Source organism: Phycodurus eques, chromosome 17 (genome assembly GCF_024500275.1).
Source record: "Phycodurus eques isolate BA_2022a chromosome 17, UOR_Pequ_1.1, whole genome shotgun sequence".
Classification (NCBI taxonomy): domain Eukaryota; kingdom Metazoa; phylum Chordata; class Actinopteri; order Syngnathiformes; family Syngnathidae; genus Phycodurus; species Phycodurus eques.
In genome coordinates, this window is record NC_084541.1 from 816,592 (window position 1) to 832,731 (window position 16,140).

At 43.6% G+C, this 16,140-nt stretch overlaps 1 protein-coding gene across 16 annotated transcripts in view; it reads right to left on the reverse strand.

The window, feature by feature from the left end:
• Positions 1 to 15: 15 nt before the first annotated feature.
• ncor1 (nuclear receptor corepressor 1) overlaps positions 16 to 16,140 on the reverse strand; it is a 64,141-nt gene continuing 48,016 nt past the window's right edge. For 4 of the 16 annotated variants that reach the window (XM_061703517.1, XM_061703508.1, XM_061703509.1 and 1 more), the window contains 17 exons: positions 14,997 to 15,259; positions 14,555 to 14,864; positions 14,204 to 14,419; positions 13,451 to 13,654; positions 12,908 to 13,057; positions 9,561 to 9,734; positions 9,240 to 9,375; positions 8,211 to 8,671; positions 7,754 to 7,867; positions 6,165 to 6,313; positions 5,858 to 6,075; positions 5,565 to 5,768; positions 4,686 to 4,831; positions 4,450 to 4,503; positions 4,101 to 4,295; positions 1,873 to 2,049; positions 16 to 1,784 (listed from right to left, as the gene is read on the reverse strand). In XM_061703517.1, coding sequence (XP_061559501.1) covers positions 1,585 to 1,784; positions 1,873 to 2,049; positions 4,101 to 4,295; positions 4,450 to 4,503; positions 4,686 to 4,831; positions 5,565 to 5,768; positions 5,858 to 6,075; positions 6,165 to 6,313; positions 7,754 to 7,867; positions 8,211 to 8,671; positions 9,240 to 9,375; positions 9,561 to 9,734; positions 12,908 to 13,057; positions 13,451 to 13,654; positions 14,204 to 14,419; positions 14,555 to 14,864; positions 14,997 to 15,259 — 3,371 coding nt within the window. In that variant the 3' untranslated portion in view covers positions 16 to 1,584. Of the gene's footprint in view, positions 1,785 to 1,872; positions 2,050 to 4,100; positions 4,296 to 4,449; positions 4,504 to 4,677; positions 4,832 to 5,564; positions 5,769 to 5,857; positions 6,076 to 6,164; positions 6,314 to 7,753; positions 7,868 to 8,210; positions 8,672 to 9,239; positions 9,376 to 9,560; positions 9,735 to 12,907; positions 13,058 to 13,450; positions 13,655 to 14,203; positions 14,420 to 14,554; positions 14,865 to 14,996; positions 15,260 to 16,140 lie in introns of those variants that run through there. The other 12 variants (XM_061703510.1, XM_061703518.1, XM_061703515.1 and 9 more) reach the window with 12 other exon arrangements.

Genomic DNA, 16,140 nt, shown 5'->3' on the forward strand with positions numbered 1-16,140 from the left:
CAGCGTTACAAGGACTGTGGTGGAGAAAAGAACCACTTTATTGGACTGGTCTGCACTCTTGTATTAGCCAACTAAATGACATTGTGCCATACAATCATTGCGTATCAACATCAAAATGGATGAGTTTTCAAGTTTGAATTTAAAAGAAAAAATAAGTCACATGGGGTTTCTAGCTTGAAAAGATTCTCCAATTCTTTTTCGGCTTCAAGTAGTCTTTCTTTTCAAATTCAAGTTTGTAAACGTTTTCTGCCATTGCCTTTGTAAACAACAACCATCCCATCTAAACGAGTAAGAAAAGAGGAGAAAAAATAACGGTCAGAAGAGAAACACCTTTACATGTGCAGTGACAACGATTGAAAAGCTTTACGAAAGGGACAGAACGAGTTTCGGGAATGAGAGCCTTGACAACAGCGAAGTGAAAGGTGAACGTGACATCTGCAGGGTCGGTAGTTTATTTTATTCCTGTTATTTAACATAATGGAAACAGAATTGCCATGGTTTGAAATCTCAGTGATGACATGGCACCATGAACTCAAAACTACAACAAGTATTAAGCAAGGATCCCATTATGAAAGGTCTGCAAGTGGTGAGGAAAAACAAAGAATATCGCCAATTACTCCTGAACACGTTCCAGACAGCAGGTAGTACGCCTTTTATCATCAATAGTTATGAGGCAAAAAGTGCATAAATGGTGCAGACAATTATGTTTGGTAAAATGGGTCTTAATTTGGAAAGACATTCTAGTTTGGATTGTTTCACAAAAGTATTTTCAAAAGGTACTGGGGAAGCAAGTACAAATAAACAAAACAGTATTTCTGAGAAAATTAGTTCAAGCTGCCTTTTTATCTCAAGTCACAAGGCTTGGCAAGACCAAGACCAAGACTTCTTGGTATACTTCTGATACCACTGTGGAAGACATTCCCCCATCTAGAATTGAGTGTGATGACCTCCACCTTTTTGTTGAAAATCACACATTTTCAGAGTGTGGGAAACACAATCAAATATCAAGACGGTTTCAAAATTTGAGCAGCGTATTGTGATGTCCTGTAATGTCTACCGTGTTCAGACAGGGGTGCGGGGAGAAACGTCGTCTCTTATGGGCAACGACAAACAGGTCGAAGTGAGCGTCGATGGGGTAAGGAGCCTGGGAAAGACCACCGGTGGCATTAAAGATTACACATCTTCACTTCGCATTTAGAGTGGATCAATTTAAAAGCGACATTAAAATAAGAAACAATCAAGTTAAGAAAAACACTGCAAAAAGGTTATTCTATTCACATACAATGATTTTCTTGAAGATGCGTTATATAACTTTACAGAAATTAAACAAAGTCTCTTTTTACATATCAGCGTCACTATAGCCTCAGTCGGGTTTAATTCCCCAAGAGACTGGGCGAGTGCTTCCGAACCAAAAGTGAGCCGAGTTCTGGAGAGCCCAGTCGGTCATCAGCTGCTTGTACACTTGACTGACAGCTAGGGGGCGCCACAGCACCAGAAAAGAATTGGACACTTTTGTGTCTTGGAGGGCGTGGAAGAGACGCGCCTCAGGTCGGGTCTCTTTTCATCCCCTCTCGCGGGCCGGCCTCAGTCGTCGCTGTCCGACAGAGCCTCGTATTGCTCCGACAGCAGAGACTGCCACACACGCTGCTGGCCCACTGCAGCTCCGGCAGGAAGCGACTGCTGTGGCTGCTGCTGGCTCTGTATGGAGGGGGAAGATATGGAGGTGGGCGGCGTGCTGCTCATTATGCGCATGGTCAGTGGGTTGTAAGGGAACTGCATGGACCCTGGAAAGAGAAAGCCAATGTTAAATGTGTGTGGAAATGACATTTTAGCATGCCGTAATCAAGCTTTAAAAGGGCTCGACTGACTAACCTGCAGATGAAGGTCGGTCATCCCAACTCCATTGGGACTGGGCTTGTGCTTGCCTGTGATAGTCTCCCTCGGAGTGTACGGAGGACACGGAGGAAGGACGATCCCCTCCCGAGAAGGCCTGACCCAGGTTAGGAGACTTTGATTTACGGCTGTTGGCTTTGCCCTGCTTTTGCTTCACTGTTGGATGTGGCAAAGGAGCAACATGTTCAGCTTTTGATGACTGAGAAACGTGAAATATATAGTCCGGGCGCGGGCAAACCTTTGCGCTCAAGGGCCACGTAGGACATCACTCGTAAATGAAATCATAAATAAATAAATAAAAGCATACATAAAATATGCATTTTATTTAAAAATGATTCATGCTCATTTCTTACATCCTAAACTTTAGAATTGTATTACTCAACCAACCAATTCTTGAATAATAAAAATATTAAATGTGAGATCCTTTTATTTTACAAATGTAATATTTTATTGGCGGCACGGTTAGCACGTCTGCCTCACAGTTCTCAGGACCCGGGTTCAAATCCGGCCTCCCCTTTGTGGAGTTTGCTTGTTCTCCCGTGCCTGCGTGGGTTTTCTCCGGGCACTCCGATTTCCAACCACATCCCAACAACATGCATGGTAGGTTAATCGAAGAATCTGAATTGCCCGTAGGTGTCAATGTGAGTGCGAATGGTTGTTTGTTCATGTGCCCTGCGATTGGCTGGCGACCAGTTCAAGGTGTACCCCGCCTCTCGCCCACAGTCAGCTGGGATAGGTTCCAGCACGTGACGATAGGCGCTACTGAAGACAAATGAATGAATATTTTATTTACAATAAACCAACGACATTATCTAATGAAATGAAAATAAATACATTTCAAACAACCAATTTTGGAAAAAAAAAAATAGCTACATTAAACAACAGTATTGCACAGTTGCCTTATTTTAATAGTAAAATAATTCATGCTCATTGTTTTTCATTTCTAATTAAATCATAAACCAATTATTTCCTAAAATAAAAGATACTGTAGAGTATACGTGAAAGTGTTTATTTGATCAATTTATTTATTTTTATTTACAATAAATCAATTAACAAATTGTTTGATAAGATGAATAATAAATACATAATGAAACATATTACAGCACTCTTCATACTGTAAATCAGGGGTCTCTAAAAAAGTCTCTCTTTTTGTCATGACCGACTGTGTGGTTATGGGTTCCCTCAGAGGGCCACGATGACTATTAAACCATAAAAATGTATAATCACCTCATTGTATTGTTATGTACAAACAAGAAATTGATGGATAACTAGTTTTGAAGTCGGACGTACGTCAAGGAAAATACTATTTTGCAGTTCATTTGGTCTGGGAGAAAAATGCTTGCTACATCTCAACTTTTTAAATCAATATTTTGGGATAGATTTGAGCAAGAAACGAAGCAGACAGCGAGAAGCCTAAAATTTGCTTGAGCAGGCCACATAAGATGATGTGGCGAGCCGCAGCTGGCCCCCAGGCCTTGAGTTTGACATCTGTGGTGTAACTGCTCAGTGGGCCAGACAAAAGACTGGCACGACTCTGAGTTGAAGTGGAGGTCTGTGCCCGTTAGTGATTCAGCCACGGGCCCATCCATCTGGTCTGTCAAGAGTCACTCTCATTTCATCCCTCCATAAAACCTTGAAGAAATCTGTCCTCAGATATTTCTTGGCCAGTCTAGCTGCTTCAGCTTATGTCTTGTTCAGTGGTGGTCTTTTTTTTTTTCTTCCAGCTTTTCTTACCTCGGTCACGTCACGATGTCACAGAACATCTTGCACGTCGAGGTATTCCCGGTAGGTTGCAGTTGTGAAATATGACAGAACTTGAAGATAATGGGTTCCTGGTAGGTTCTTCTCAAATCCTTGGCAGTTAATTTGTGTCTTTTTCTCCCACGATGATCACGCCCCAATATCTGAGATTTTTTCACCAGTGCTGTATCCCTCTGAGAGACTTGATCATTTTTGACTTTTCGGAGTCAGTTTAATCTCCTTTTTTGGCCCATTTTGCCTGAAGAAAGGAAGCTCCCTAACACTTACACACACACACCTTTATATAGGGTGTTGACCTCCTTCGCCACACCCACAATCATTACGCAAATACACAGCACCTGCTATGCTTAAATCCATTAAGCATTCAGGTTTATCCAGCTGGGAACAAGGAAATATGCCTACAAGTGACGATATGGTCAAAATACTACTTAACAATTTGCAAGTACCTATGCTGGGCGACGGGTTGGCTTCCTGACGAGTGTCACTGCTCGTGTTGGATGCGTTGCTGATGGCACCTGCGCCGCCTTGGTGCTCTTCTGGTCTGTCCTCCAAGTTACCCATTAAGGCTTTACGGATTATGTCCTCCAGGCCCAGGTTACTGGCAGGGTCACTGAACGAGTGGTTCCTAGGGTTGATGCTGCCTAGGAATCACAACAAAATATACAATGAGAAATGTTGAGCGAGACCGCATAAATGCCCTTCGCTATCGTGCTCATATTTGTCCAGTATTTAAATGCGTTATAGTTAGAATGTCATTCTCAGGATGGATTCTTTAGAATAGGCATCGTAACTTACTGGAGCTGGTAACAGCAGGCAAGTTGAAAATCTCAGTGCCTGGTTGAGCATTTCCTGCAAGACATAATTAGCTGTTGAAAATCACAAAGACAAGTATGTAGCTAACCACATGCTTAATCACATTGAAAATCAGATGAGAAGACGACACACATGCCTTGCATATACACAGGTTTGTTTGAACCTTTGGTGCATGCATTTTAGTTTAAGCCAAAAGAAAGACACGAAGCCCCACTTACCAACATCAGAATCACCAACACCAGAGGTGGAGTTCAACTTACGAAAGATCTCCTGCTTTTTGGATTTCACCATAGGTGAGGTGTTCTCTAGTTTGGTGAAGAAGGAGGGCAGATAACTGACACTGCCAGGGGACCGTGAGTCATTCCTTGAATTCAACAAATCAAAGTGTCAAGGTTCAAATAAGCAGCCATGTACTCAATCTATGACAGTGAATCCTCGCTATATCACAGTTTCGTCTTCGTGCCCCTGCTATATCGCAGATCTTTAAGTGATCTTTTATGGGTTTTACAGTATCCAAGCAAGTCCAGATTTAGAGTTGCGTGCCTTCGGTGTAGTACAACGTCGTGTCACAAGATGCACTGAGCTCTACTGTATCAGGATGCAGCATAATTTAGAGAAGGGAAGAAGAAGCAGAGGAGGGTGCTAACCAAGCAGAGAGAATATGTGTTGCACTAAATGGTTTGTGTCAACATTTTGGGGTTTGAATATTGAATGTTTAATTCTCTTTGCTTGTATGTGACGCTGCTGTGTTGCGTGTTAAAAGTAGCAGACTGAAGGTTTCTAATTACCATAACATCTATGGTGCATGGCATTACACCTTTTAGGTTAGCTTTATGCGAGAGGACTTTTCTTAATATTGTATATGGTTTGGTTGAACATTTGGGTGTTTAAATACAAAATACTTCGGTTTTGTTTTATTCTCCCCTATTATTACTCATACTACTAAGGACGACTTCAAATTTAGATGAATATATATATTTATATGGGCTCCCAATTTCATGGTTTTTCACCTATCGCAGGTGGTTCTGGAAGTTGACTGTACATCTAAAGCATAAAAGTAACCTCATCAGACAATCATTATTTTTACTGCCCATTACCTGCTTTTAGTTATGCCGACCCGTTTGAGATCATGCATCGAGTCTGTGCAGCTCACGGACCTGATCTCAGAGTTGTCCGCCTCTCGCCTTTGGGGTGCAGGCCCACCGGTCTCCTGTTTTTCCATGCTTTGACAACTCTGTGGCGGTGAGATGGGTTCATAGCTCTCCATCTGCCTCCCACCTCTCTCTGGAGACTTGCCAGGTCTGGACGGTGGACAAAGATCCGAGGTAAGTGTTGAGATGATTCGTGATTACTTTGGCTCACCGTGATGATTCAATGACTGCTTCAGTACCTGGACCTGGGTTTGTCCGTGGCGTTCTCCGGAGAGACCCTGCTGGGGGGACGGTGGTGATGTTGGGCCTGGATGTGATTCTCAGGGCTGTAGCGGCTGGGCACCTTGGCTCGAACTGACGAAGACATGGGTGGCATCGTGCTCTGGAATGTGGCAGCGGCTGAAGAGGAAACTGTGGGAGGGTCTTGATTACGTGCAAAGTCCTGGGTTATAATATGCTACATGGCAGAAAGAAGGATCACAAAACTAGGTCAGTTTTGATCCTCATAATATATCCAATTTCCAGTACGTCACAGGCATTTCCTACCGAAATGTGGTCGGCCAAGGTCATGACCCGGTGTGTCTTCGGGATTTGAGAGTAACTGTCGGCCTGGGATGAGGGGGCCTGCTGGGAACTGGGCTGTGGCGGCTCTGCCGAAGGCCGGTATCGACTCATGTCATAGACTCGCATGCCAGCTAATCAGGTTCAAAATCAGAGCATTCATAATTTGGAGAGTCAGGGTAAGGTAATGAGATTAGATTTGACAGTACTTTGCAGCATACAACTTACATACAGTGGGAGGTTAGAAATGTACATAGACTCATCTTTGGCAAGAATGTCATCAATTTGGATAGAATGATTATACAGCGTACATCTTAAATTAGGTGGAACATGGTACCAGCTGGTAGCCTCATGCTTGCGTTTGCTGCCAGTGGTACTGCACAAAGTGGTCGGAGTAATTAAGGATGACAAAGTCCAAATTCTTCAAATTTATAGCGAGACAGCTGAAACTCGGACACAATTACAATGATCCCAAACTGTACACTGCTTTTGGAATGGAACAAGCTAACATTAAGCTTGTGGAATAGCCTTCCCAATCCCTGTTGTAAATTGGTCAACTATGCTTAAAGCCTGCCTGTGCCAGGAAACCAACCAAATGAAAGGAACTTGACAAATTCTGCCAAGAAGAATGGTGAAATATCTATCTGAAATGATGTGACTGATGAGAAACTTGCAAAGAGACCTTTATCCAAATGTTCGTGATGTATATATATATATATATATATTTAAGCTTATGTAGAATGTTTACCCTGTGTGGATTTTGGCATTGGCTTGTCCATGTGTGCAGCTAGAAATTTTCAGCCAAGCTGTCTCTTTTTTGGTCAGCACTCTCTATGTACTGTAAAACTTGCTCCATTGCGGACAGTTATAATTGTGTTCCGGCATTTTCTCGCTTATGGCATGCTTGAGCCATGGTTATTCCTCAACATCCGAACCAATTTCCTGTCACCTGCCTGTGACAGCTTCCAGATCTTGGCTAAGAGGTGACAGATTTAAATAACTTTATTTATTTTTTGAATCTAATCTTGGAATCTGTAGTTGTTTAGAAAATACTGTCTCAGATTGTGTATAGTCTATATTCTATTGTCCTTCTTAGATCTTCACTGCCTTTCTTGGACTTTCCCCATTGTTCTGAACATCGGTCTTTTCGGTGAATACTGTAAAACAAATTACGTTTATGCAGTCAAACATGATCACTAACGAGAAGTTACTGGGCTTGACCTTGTCAATTTAAACGACATTCTAGAACCCTCAGCATAACCTATTAAAATAAATGAACGTATTCACTTTTCTTTTGATTTGATAAAATCCTAAATTCATTTTAAATCCAATTATTATTTTGAAATTAATTGAAAATGTATGCATGTACAATCACTCAAACTAGGAAAAAAAGAGCTGTTCAAATAAAATGATTACAAGCCCCAAATTAATGACATTCTCGCCATTAAGTGTAAGCAAACTTCTGAAAGACTACTGTCGCCGTTATCGAGAAACAGCTTAGGTTTGCCTGTTACATAACAAAACCGAAAGTGGATGCCTGAGTGGTGTGCGCGCATACGTGCATCCGTCCATACCTGCCGTCTGCTGTGCCTCGTCTGTTTTTTCAAGTTGGGAATGGACTGGCGAACTAGCTGGACTTATCACTTCAATGGCTCCTCCCCCAGTGTTGTCATATCGACTTGATGACACTGGAGAGTAAAAGAGAAAACGTTTTTAAGATTAGCTACAGTTATGCTGATAAATACAAATACAGTGGGTCTCCACATACTCGCAGCGCCACCTATTAGCGGAATTTTGTTTCCTTTTTTTCGGGGGGGTGGGGGGGGGGGCAACTTTGCATATTCAAGAATTTTTGGGGTTAAAAAGAATATATAGTTTTTCCAACGTAATTATCATGGCCGTCAATCATCCGTGGATTTTCCCTATTTGCAGTCCGGTCCGGTTCCTCTCCCCCCGTGAATAGCGGGGTTCCACTATACTCTATATTTCTCCAGTGACGAGACAAGTTGATATAACTTCTCATATACTCACAGCTACTTGAGGAGTCCGAGCTCTGTGAGCCTCGCTCTCGGGAGTCTTTTTCCGGGGCTATTTGTCGGGTGATGATAACGTCAATGAAGTTAGCGGCTGTAATGGTCGTTTTTCCACGAGTTCGAAGCTCCTCCTCAATGCGGGACTTTGAGGTTTGAGGGCCCTTATCTTTAACTCCAACACCCTCGGGGTACGCCGGGTGGGGCTTCCCCCCTGGAAGAGACATTGCACCATATGGTACGGATCGCCGCTCTGGCTCCTGCTGCTGTTCTGAGAGGCTAGCTGCTCTCCGAGCTGCTGAACATAATTCCTCATCCCGCTCATCTCGTTTGTTCTCCTTAACTTTGGCCACATCCACAGGTGGAGCAGAGGCTGCAATATCCACCAACGCAGCCAGTGCATCAGCTGCAGTACTGTAGCGAGAGTTACTCTGGGCCGCTGCCGTTGCTGCTGAATGAGGCCTAAAAACAAAATTAGGAGCATTTCAGATAACCCTTTAAGCTATTATGAGTTGAGCCTATTCATCAATTTATCAGATACACTTTCGCAAAGCAACTACACACTGTGTGAAACAGTAATAACAGTCTTTGTGTAACTCAGTGACCAGTACTGTCCAACTGAGATCTGTACATGGGTAACTGTCACATTTACATGTATAAAATACACTGTAATACTAATAATTAATGGGTATTGCCATCCTAATGTGAAAAGGGCATTATTTTCTAAACCACTAGCTCATACTAAGGATGACTATATTTACAGGGAATATGCAAAACGTGACTGACGTTATGTTTGTGTTGTATGTGCACATTGTTGTGCTTGTCTAGAAGGGTTCAATATCCCATTGGAGTTTCTTAATGAATCCTGGGAAAACGTTTTTGTTTTTTCGTTAAGAACATTTTATTATCAATTTGAGACATGTTTGTGGATCTCATGTAAAGGCAAACTGTGCAAGCTAAATAAATACTGTCAACAAATAGTCAGTGGTGTGGCAGGTAATCACCAGCAGATCAAGTTGGTTAAACTTACATTAGAGAAGTGATAACACTCTTGCCCTGAAAGATGCTTGGCCGCTGTTGAACAACCACTTCCTGCGTCCTGTGAGAAGGGGAAGGAGAGTGGAGATAGCCTCGGCTTCCTGGCCGGCCTGGTTGCTCAACTCCACCTGATCAAAAAGTATGCATTATTATAATTTCATTTTATTTATTTATTATTTTTTGATCATTATCTTTAAAGGCAAAGAGTAAAATAAAAACATTTACACTTGGAACCAAAACAGTAGCTATGACCAGAACAAATTAAGTCGAACGTCATAGCAACTCCTCTGCTGGTTCATGAGCAAATACTTACTTCCACGAATGTAATCATTTGCTCGCTCTCTTTCCCGGTCCCGTTCTCGTATTTCTCGTTCCCGCTGTTCCCGTTCCTTTTCCCTCTCCTTCTCCTGTTGCTCACGGTCACGTTCCCGCTCCCTCTCCACATTTGCAGCAGCGGCAGCGGCAGCAGCAAGGTGGGCTTGGTGACCTAAGTGTCACAAAGATCAACATCACAACTTATTCAATACCCTTTGAGAATGTCCCCCGTCCCCCTCCCCTCCCCCCAAACAGGAAGCATAATATTGTTCGCCAACAGTCATAGGATGGAAGGTCATGTCATGAAGCATCTGGCAGGCATTAAAATGCCATGTGTCACCTGTGGGAGGGTGCTCATCATATGTACAGCTGCCATGTTATGGCCCAGGCTCCCATGAAGCGCAAGCCAATTACTGTAACACACAGGCTAAGAGTGCTCTAACTGCCCATTCACCACCTTATCAATGGCTAATTGAAACAGGATGTGGCGATGCTAATTTCGCCCACGTTTAGCCACACTGGCAAATAAAAATCACCCACGCCAAAAGCCTTTCCTGATAAAAGTCAAGTTGAGTGCTCTCATTCTGCCGTGTGCGAATGGCGTTCGTAGTTTAGTTTTTACTCCCTCCCCGCTTCGTGAAGTGCTTCAGATCATCACCGAATGCAGACTCGGGAACGCCGCCATCCTGCCGCTGCAGGCTAATGGGCTTTCCCAGCTGCGGGGAACAGCACAGTGGGGAAGGTAATGTCATTTTAATTGAAACTTATACATTTGTCCCGCTTTTAAAATCTCTTACAATTTTACAGCTTAAGTTAGCCTACTAAGATTTACCACCAAAGATTTAGAATATTTGTTTATCTTCAACTAAAAAGTTTGAATTTGAGAAAATTTCCTGAGCTTTTGTCAACACTTTTTCTGTATTAAATGAGATCATTCATCAACATTTAATATAGTTGACCATTTCAAACGCTTTTATGATCACATCTTGGTGATGAAAAGTGTCACTTGTCACTCTCTGTACTCGGCTGAAAGTGACAGCAATGCTACTCCGACTGGCAACAGCATCATTATACAGTTACAGTTGAAGTTAAAATTTTACAATTCAATACTAAAATAAATATTTGTTATTCATATAAATTCATCATAATTAAGCCTGGCCTACACGAAAGAGTTATTGGCTGTGTCCAACGTTGTATTGGTTATACTATAGAATAATTTATATATTATTATTCTATATATATATATTTGAATAATCTATAAATAATAATTTATAGAATAATACTATAGAATAACAATCGTACGTATGGAGCCCCGAAAGGGCCATGGGGGGAAAAAAAGAAACTTGTTTCTCATCCCAACGAGAAAGTATAGTCCATTAAATGTCTGCATGTAGAAAAGACCCTTACACATTTCGGTTAGCTTTTTCTGTGTGAAAATATTTTATATTTTCATCTGGGACTTTATTACATGGACATTGCTGCTTTACTTGCAAGTCGTCACCGTTATATTGTGTCTGAGAAACATTTAAAAAAAAAATTCAAGTCTTGTAGTCTGGTTCGGTTGTAAATAGTTGTAAGTTAATCGTAAGTAAATAAGCTTCTGTTCGCAGGAAGCTACTATGCGGCTACCCCAACGCAGGAAGCTACCACTTGAAGGTAAATAAGTTACCGCTCATAGGTAGAGGTTCCTCATTCAAATGAGAAACTCATTCTCATTCGAATGAAAAGGTTCCTCGTTCGAATGAGAAACACCCACATTGTTAAAAGCTTATTTCCCAGTGACAAGGACTGGCTTCCAGTAAGTTGGTTACACGTGATGCTGTGGCTAACTACACACGTGGCGAGGAGATTTTCCTACTGTTTAGCCACATTGGCTGAAAGGTTTCATGACCCAGCGCCGACCCTGGGCAACATTTTCAAATCTTTGGCCATTTAAAATGACATCTTCTCCTTTCACCCTAGCCTGCTGCACACACCTTCCCATCTCTATCCCTTTGTCTGGCCAAGATGTCCAGTCTTTTTCCTCCTTCAGTGTCCAACCTGGCATACATGTCATCATATGCCCCTTGTTTGGCCATTGCAGCCTCTACCTTTGCCCTACGTCGCATCTCCATGTATTCCTCTCAGTGTGCCACTTACTTCTTAGCTAACCTCTTTCCTTGTATGATTTCCTGTACTTTAAGGTTCCACCACCAAGTCTCCTTCTCCCCTTTCCCACCAAAAGATACACCAAGCACTCTCCTGCCTGTCTCTCTGATCACTTTGGCTATGGTGGTCCAGTCTTCTGGAAGCTCCTCCTGTCCACCGAGAGCCTGTCTCACCTCTTCTTGAAAAGCCGCACAACACTCTTCCTTTCTCAGCGCTGCTCTGCCTTTTGTCTTCTTAATCTTCCTCTCCACCATCCTATGCCGTCTAGCCACACTCTGCCCCACCACTACCTTACAGTCAGTAACCTCCTTCCGATTACATTGTCTGCACAAGATGTTATCTACCCGCGTGCGTCTACCGCCGCTCTTGGAGGTCACCCTATGGTCCTGCCTCTTTTGGAAGAAAGTGTTCACGATTTCCTTTTTTCAAAATCTACCACCATCTGTCCCTCCAAGTTCCTTTCCTGAATGCCAAACTTACCCATCACCTCTTCATCACCCGGTTTCTTCACCAACATATTCATTACAATCTGCACCAATCACGACTCTCTCTCTCTGTGTCTGGGATGCTCAGAACTACTTTGTCTAGCTCCTTCCAGAATTTCTCCTTATCATCATGTCAACCAACTCCCAAGTTTTTCCTGTCGTAGACCCAATATTCAAAGTCCTCACATTCGGTTCTAGGCTCTGTGCTATCCTCTTCTCTTTCAGCCTAAGAACCCGCTTTCCACCTGTCTTCGACCCTACAGTAGCTGAATTTCCTGTGGGTCGAAGATGAAAGAGAGTTGGAAAGCAGGTTTTAGGCAGAAAGAGAAGAGGCAATTTTCCATTTCAAATTGCAGTCATCTAATGTGTGGAAGGACTACAGTTGTTTACTGATCTCTATTTTTCATTCAAATGCAATACCAGTGTAGGAAGCGATTTGGTTGAATAAAGCCCAGCCTAGTACTGCTTATTTGTATTAGATGTGGCCCACAGCAAGTAGAGATGCACGTTTAATACCAAGTGTGAACACCACTGTCCTCTTTTGACTGGATCACTCAGGACTAATGCTCACACACAAGGTCTGGACGGGAAAGTACTGACCTTGGACTCCCTAAGCAGGTCTGCACGCCATGAGAGGTGTGAAGGAACAGAAGATTGCGGCGAGCAAATTAAGGGAACATGGCGTGTAGGTTATTGGGGAGGGAATCCTCACCTGGCGATATGGAGGTTGGGTTGAAAGCCCTAGTAGTGAAAGGGGGCTGAGCTCCAGGGAGGTAGGCGATACGTTCCAAAGTGGGAGTACCTGTTCCCCCAGGGTGAGGCAACAGGATAGTTGGAGGCATCTGGGCTAGATCAATTATCCCTTTTACAGACAGAAGCAAAGGGCCAATAGTGAACAATAAAAAACAAGTCATTTATTTCTCACTGTATTAGCACTGCATACACCCAATCACCATCATTTGTCAGTGCTCCCAAACGCAGTTTGGCAATGGTTAGGTCAACAGGGCTGCAACAAAGTTTAAGGGCGGTAAACCTGAATGCGGCACCCATATTTGAGTGACAGTCATGAATTGTTAAACAGAGCCAGATAAATTGCAGCCACAATATGAAATCAGTCAAATGCGTCTCGGTCATTTGCTTCTGGTTATCTGCAAAAGGTAGCCACTACTACTTCACAGCAACAGTGCAATCTAGAGCCCCTCCTAACCAGGATCCTACTACAGCTAAGAGAGGGCCAGGTGGTGAAGAACCATACCTCGAGCTCCAGCTGGGTATGGGATAGCAACAGGCTGTTCCCGCGGTGACACCACACGGGCCATGTCAGGCCGTGGAATGACTTGCATCTGCTGAGAAGTGATGTAATCATTGAGGATGGTCTGCCGCGTGTTCTCCATGGTGTATAGCTGGTATGTGTTGTGGTAGCCAGTTGGAGATGGCTGTCTGGGGAACATGAAGGCTGCTACACAGTATAGGATGCGGGGGGGACAGGGACAATTAAAATCCACGTTAACCGTTTTCACTGCTTTGTTTTTCCAGCACCTAACAATGCTGCATGTTTTTAGGTGGTACTCCGTTGTTGATTTATTATTAGTACAACAGTAGCCTAGAGATTTTGCCGAACAAACTCCACAGTGAGTGAGCAACGTCAACAGGCTGCATTTTTGTATTTAGCCATTTCCATCTTTCTGTCCACAGAAATACATTTGGCTTCCTAAAAACATGATTGCTAGCCATTTTGACTTTCTTTGGAGCCATACCGAGGGCTAATTTATAGCCTGCAGATACGTGGCATGCGTGACCTATGGAGCCAGTGATGTTTCCAAAAAAAAAAGCAAAACTGAGCCTTACTAAAAGAAAAATAGCTCGTGAACCGAGGTCATTTCTGTTTTCAAATTTACTTCGTCGTTCGTATCCCGAGATTCCACTCTACTGACAATGTGATATCTAATATGCATTTACTTGATGACTGTACTCCCTAAGGTAATGTAAAGAATTTCAAACAAAGTACCAGGATCAATCACTCGGTGGAAGGCAATACTGGGGTCAAGATGTGGAGGCAGGTGAGCTCGGTACACTTCCCCAGGAACTACCGGCCTGTGGTGAGGGTCGAAGGGGCTGTGAGACGCCCTGGGGTCGCCACCCGACACGGGGGACTTGGCTGGGACACTTTCCCTCTGCGTCGGTGTCATGGCATTCTTTCTTTCATGTGCAGCAGATTTTGCTCCTTTGTGGTTGAGAGGGACATGTGCCTTTTGTAATTAGGTAAGGCTTACAATAACTACACCTAGAATCATTATCAAATCATTCCCATGTAAATTCAAGTTGACAAAACTAAAAATGTACAGTATATGGCCAATACCATCTGATGAACGCCCCAGCATGGGTGAACTTCTGGTCACAGAATTGGAGCTGTAGTTCACAGGCGTCCTGCGAGCATTGGCATCCTCATACATGCCTGGGCTATGCTGAGATTTCGCAGCTTCCTGGTGCGTGGAGCGCAGGACAGAGGTGGTGGAGTTGACCACCGAGGTGTGGCGCACTGCCTTGCTCTCCTCGTATTTGCTCCGTTCCATGGCCTCGAGCTGGGGTAGGCCGTGGGGAAGCTTACTGGGACTAGTGATTAGGGACTTAACATTGTGCTTGATTGTAGGTTGGTTCAGAGAGTGCATCTAGTAAAAACACACGATCAAACAGTCTAACAAAGTATCTCCAAAAGACTTTGCTGAAAGTTAATTTAGCAATTGCTATAAAACCAAATTAAAGTGGAATGGAATTTAAAAAACAAATGAATCCATCATTACCAAAGGTCTAACCTGAGACATGGATCCATCTATGACCCTCCTGTCTGATAGGTCAGGAGTCTTTCTGAGGTCCTGGCCAGACTGGTCCTGTCGAGGGATTTCATGAATGGAGCGCCCAGTCTCTTTAATGGTGTTAACGCCCTCGTAGGGTTTTCCTTTGCCAATTCCCCCATCAAAGGAGCGGATAGGTGGGCTCTCTCGTTTAATCTGTTTTCCATATTTCATAACATCTTCATATGTTTCTGCAGCTGTTCTGTGTGTTCCTAAAAAGTGAAGGAAAAAAAGCATTTTAGTTCCTACGTGCCCAACAAAAATGGGGAGCTTTGCAATTTGTAGGCTTTACACGATCAGGATTTATGGGGAGTTTAAAAAAAAAACGATAATCAATCACCGATCCGATCACAAGATGGAGCAATGTGTCTATTTAAATGACTTGTTAATTCACTGTATACAGGAAGTCCTCGAGTTACGACGCACTCGACCTACGACGTTTCGACTTTACGACGCCCGTGCCTCGTCCGCCATTTTGTCCCAGCACCATGCTTGGCTAGTGCATAGTGCTCGTCTGTGTTTGTGCGGCGGGAGTATCTTTGCCTTTTTCGCCCTCCGGTTTTCACACTCTCAGCAGTAATGACAAAAGTGAAGCATCTTATTTTTTTATTTTAATGTCGTTTAGTTTCTTTATACGAAGTGTTACCCTTTCCTGCTACGGTCACCTGACCGTGGTCAGGAGACGCCTTCTCCAGGGCCGAGGTTGTCCTCCTCGGGGTTAACCCCCGTCTCTCGTTGCACAGCTGAGCCGGGTGGCGGCAACAATAAAGGCCCGAAGCACCGATTTGCTGCTTTAATGGCTTTATTAGCTCCTCTGGACATTCGACGTCAACGGGTCCTCCGCTAATCGCCACTCTTCGCCGGTCGCCGTCACTACACTTGCTAGTGTACACACTCGCACCTGCGCGCACTCCTTCCTCCGTCACAGTCCCGTCTCACTCACACGACGACGCACACGCCCACACACACTGAGCTTGTTGTCCCAATCACGTGGGAAAATACCCGTAACAGTAGTATTTTCGACGTAAATTTCGACTATCAGTGAAACGCGACGTACGCGGAAATTCGGGTATCGTCGCCAGTGTAGGAACTA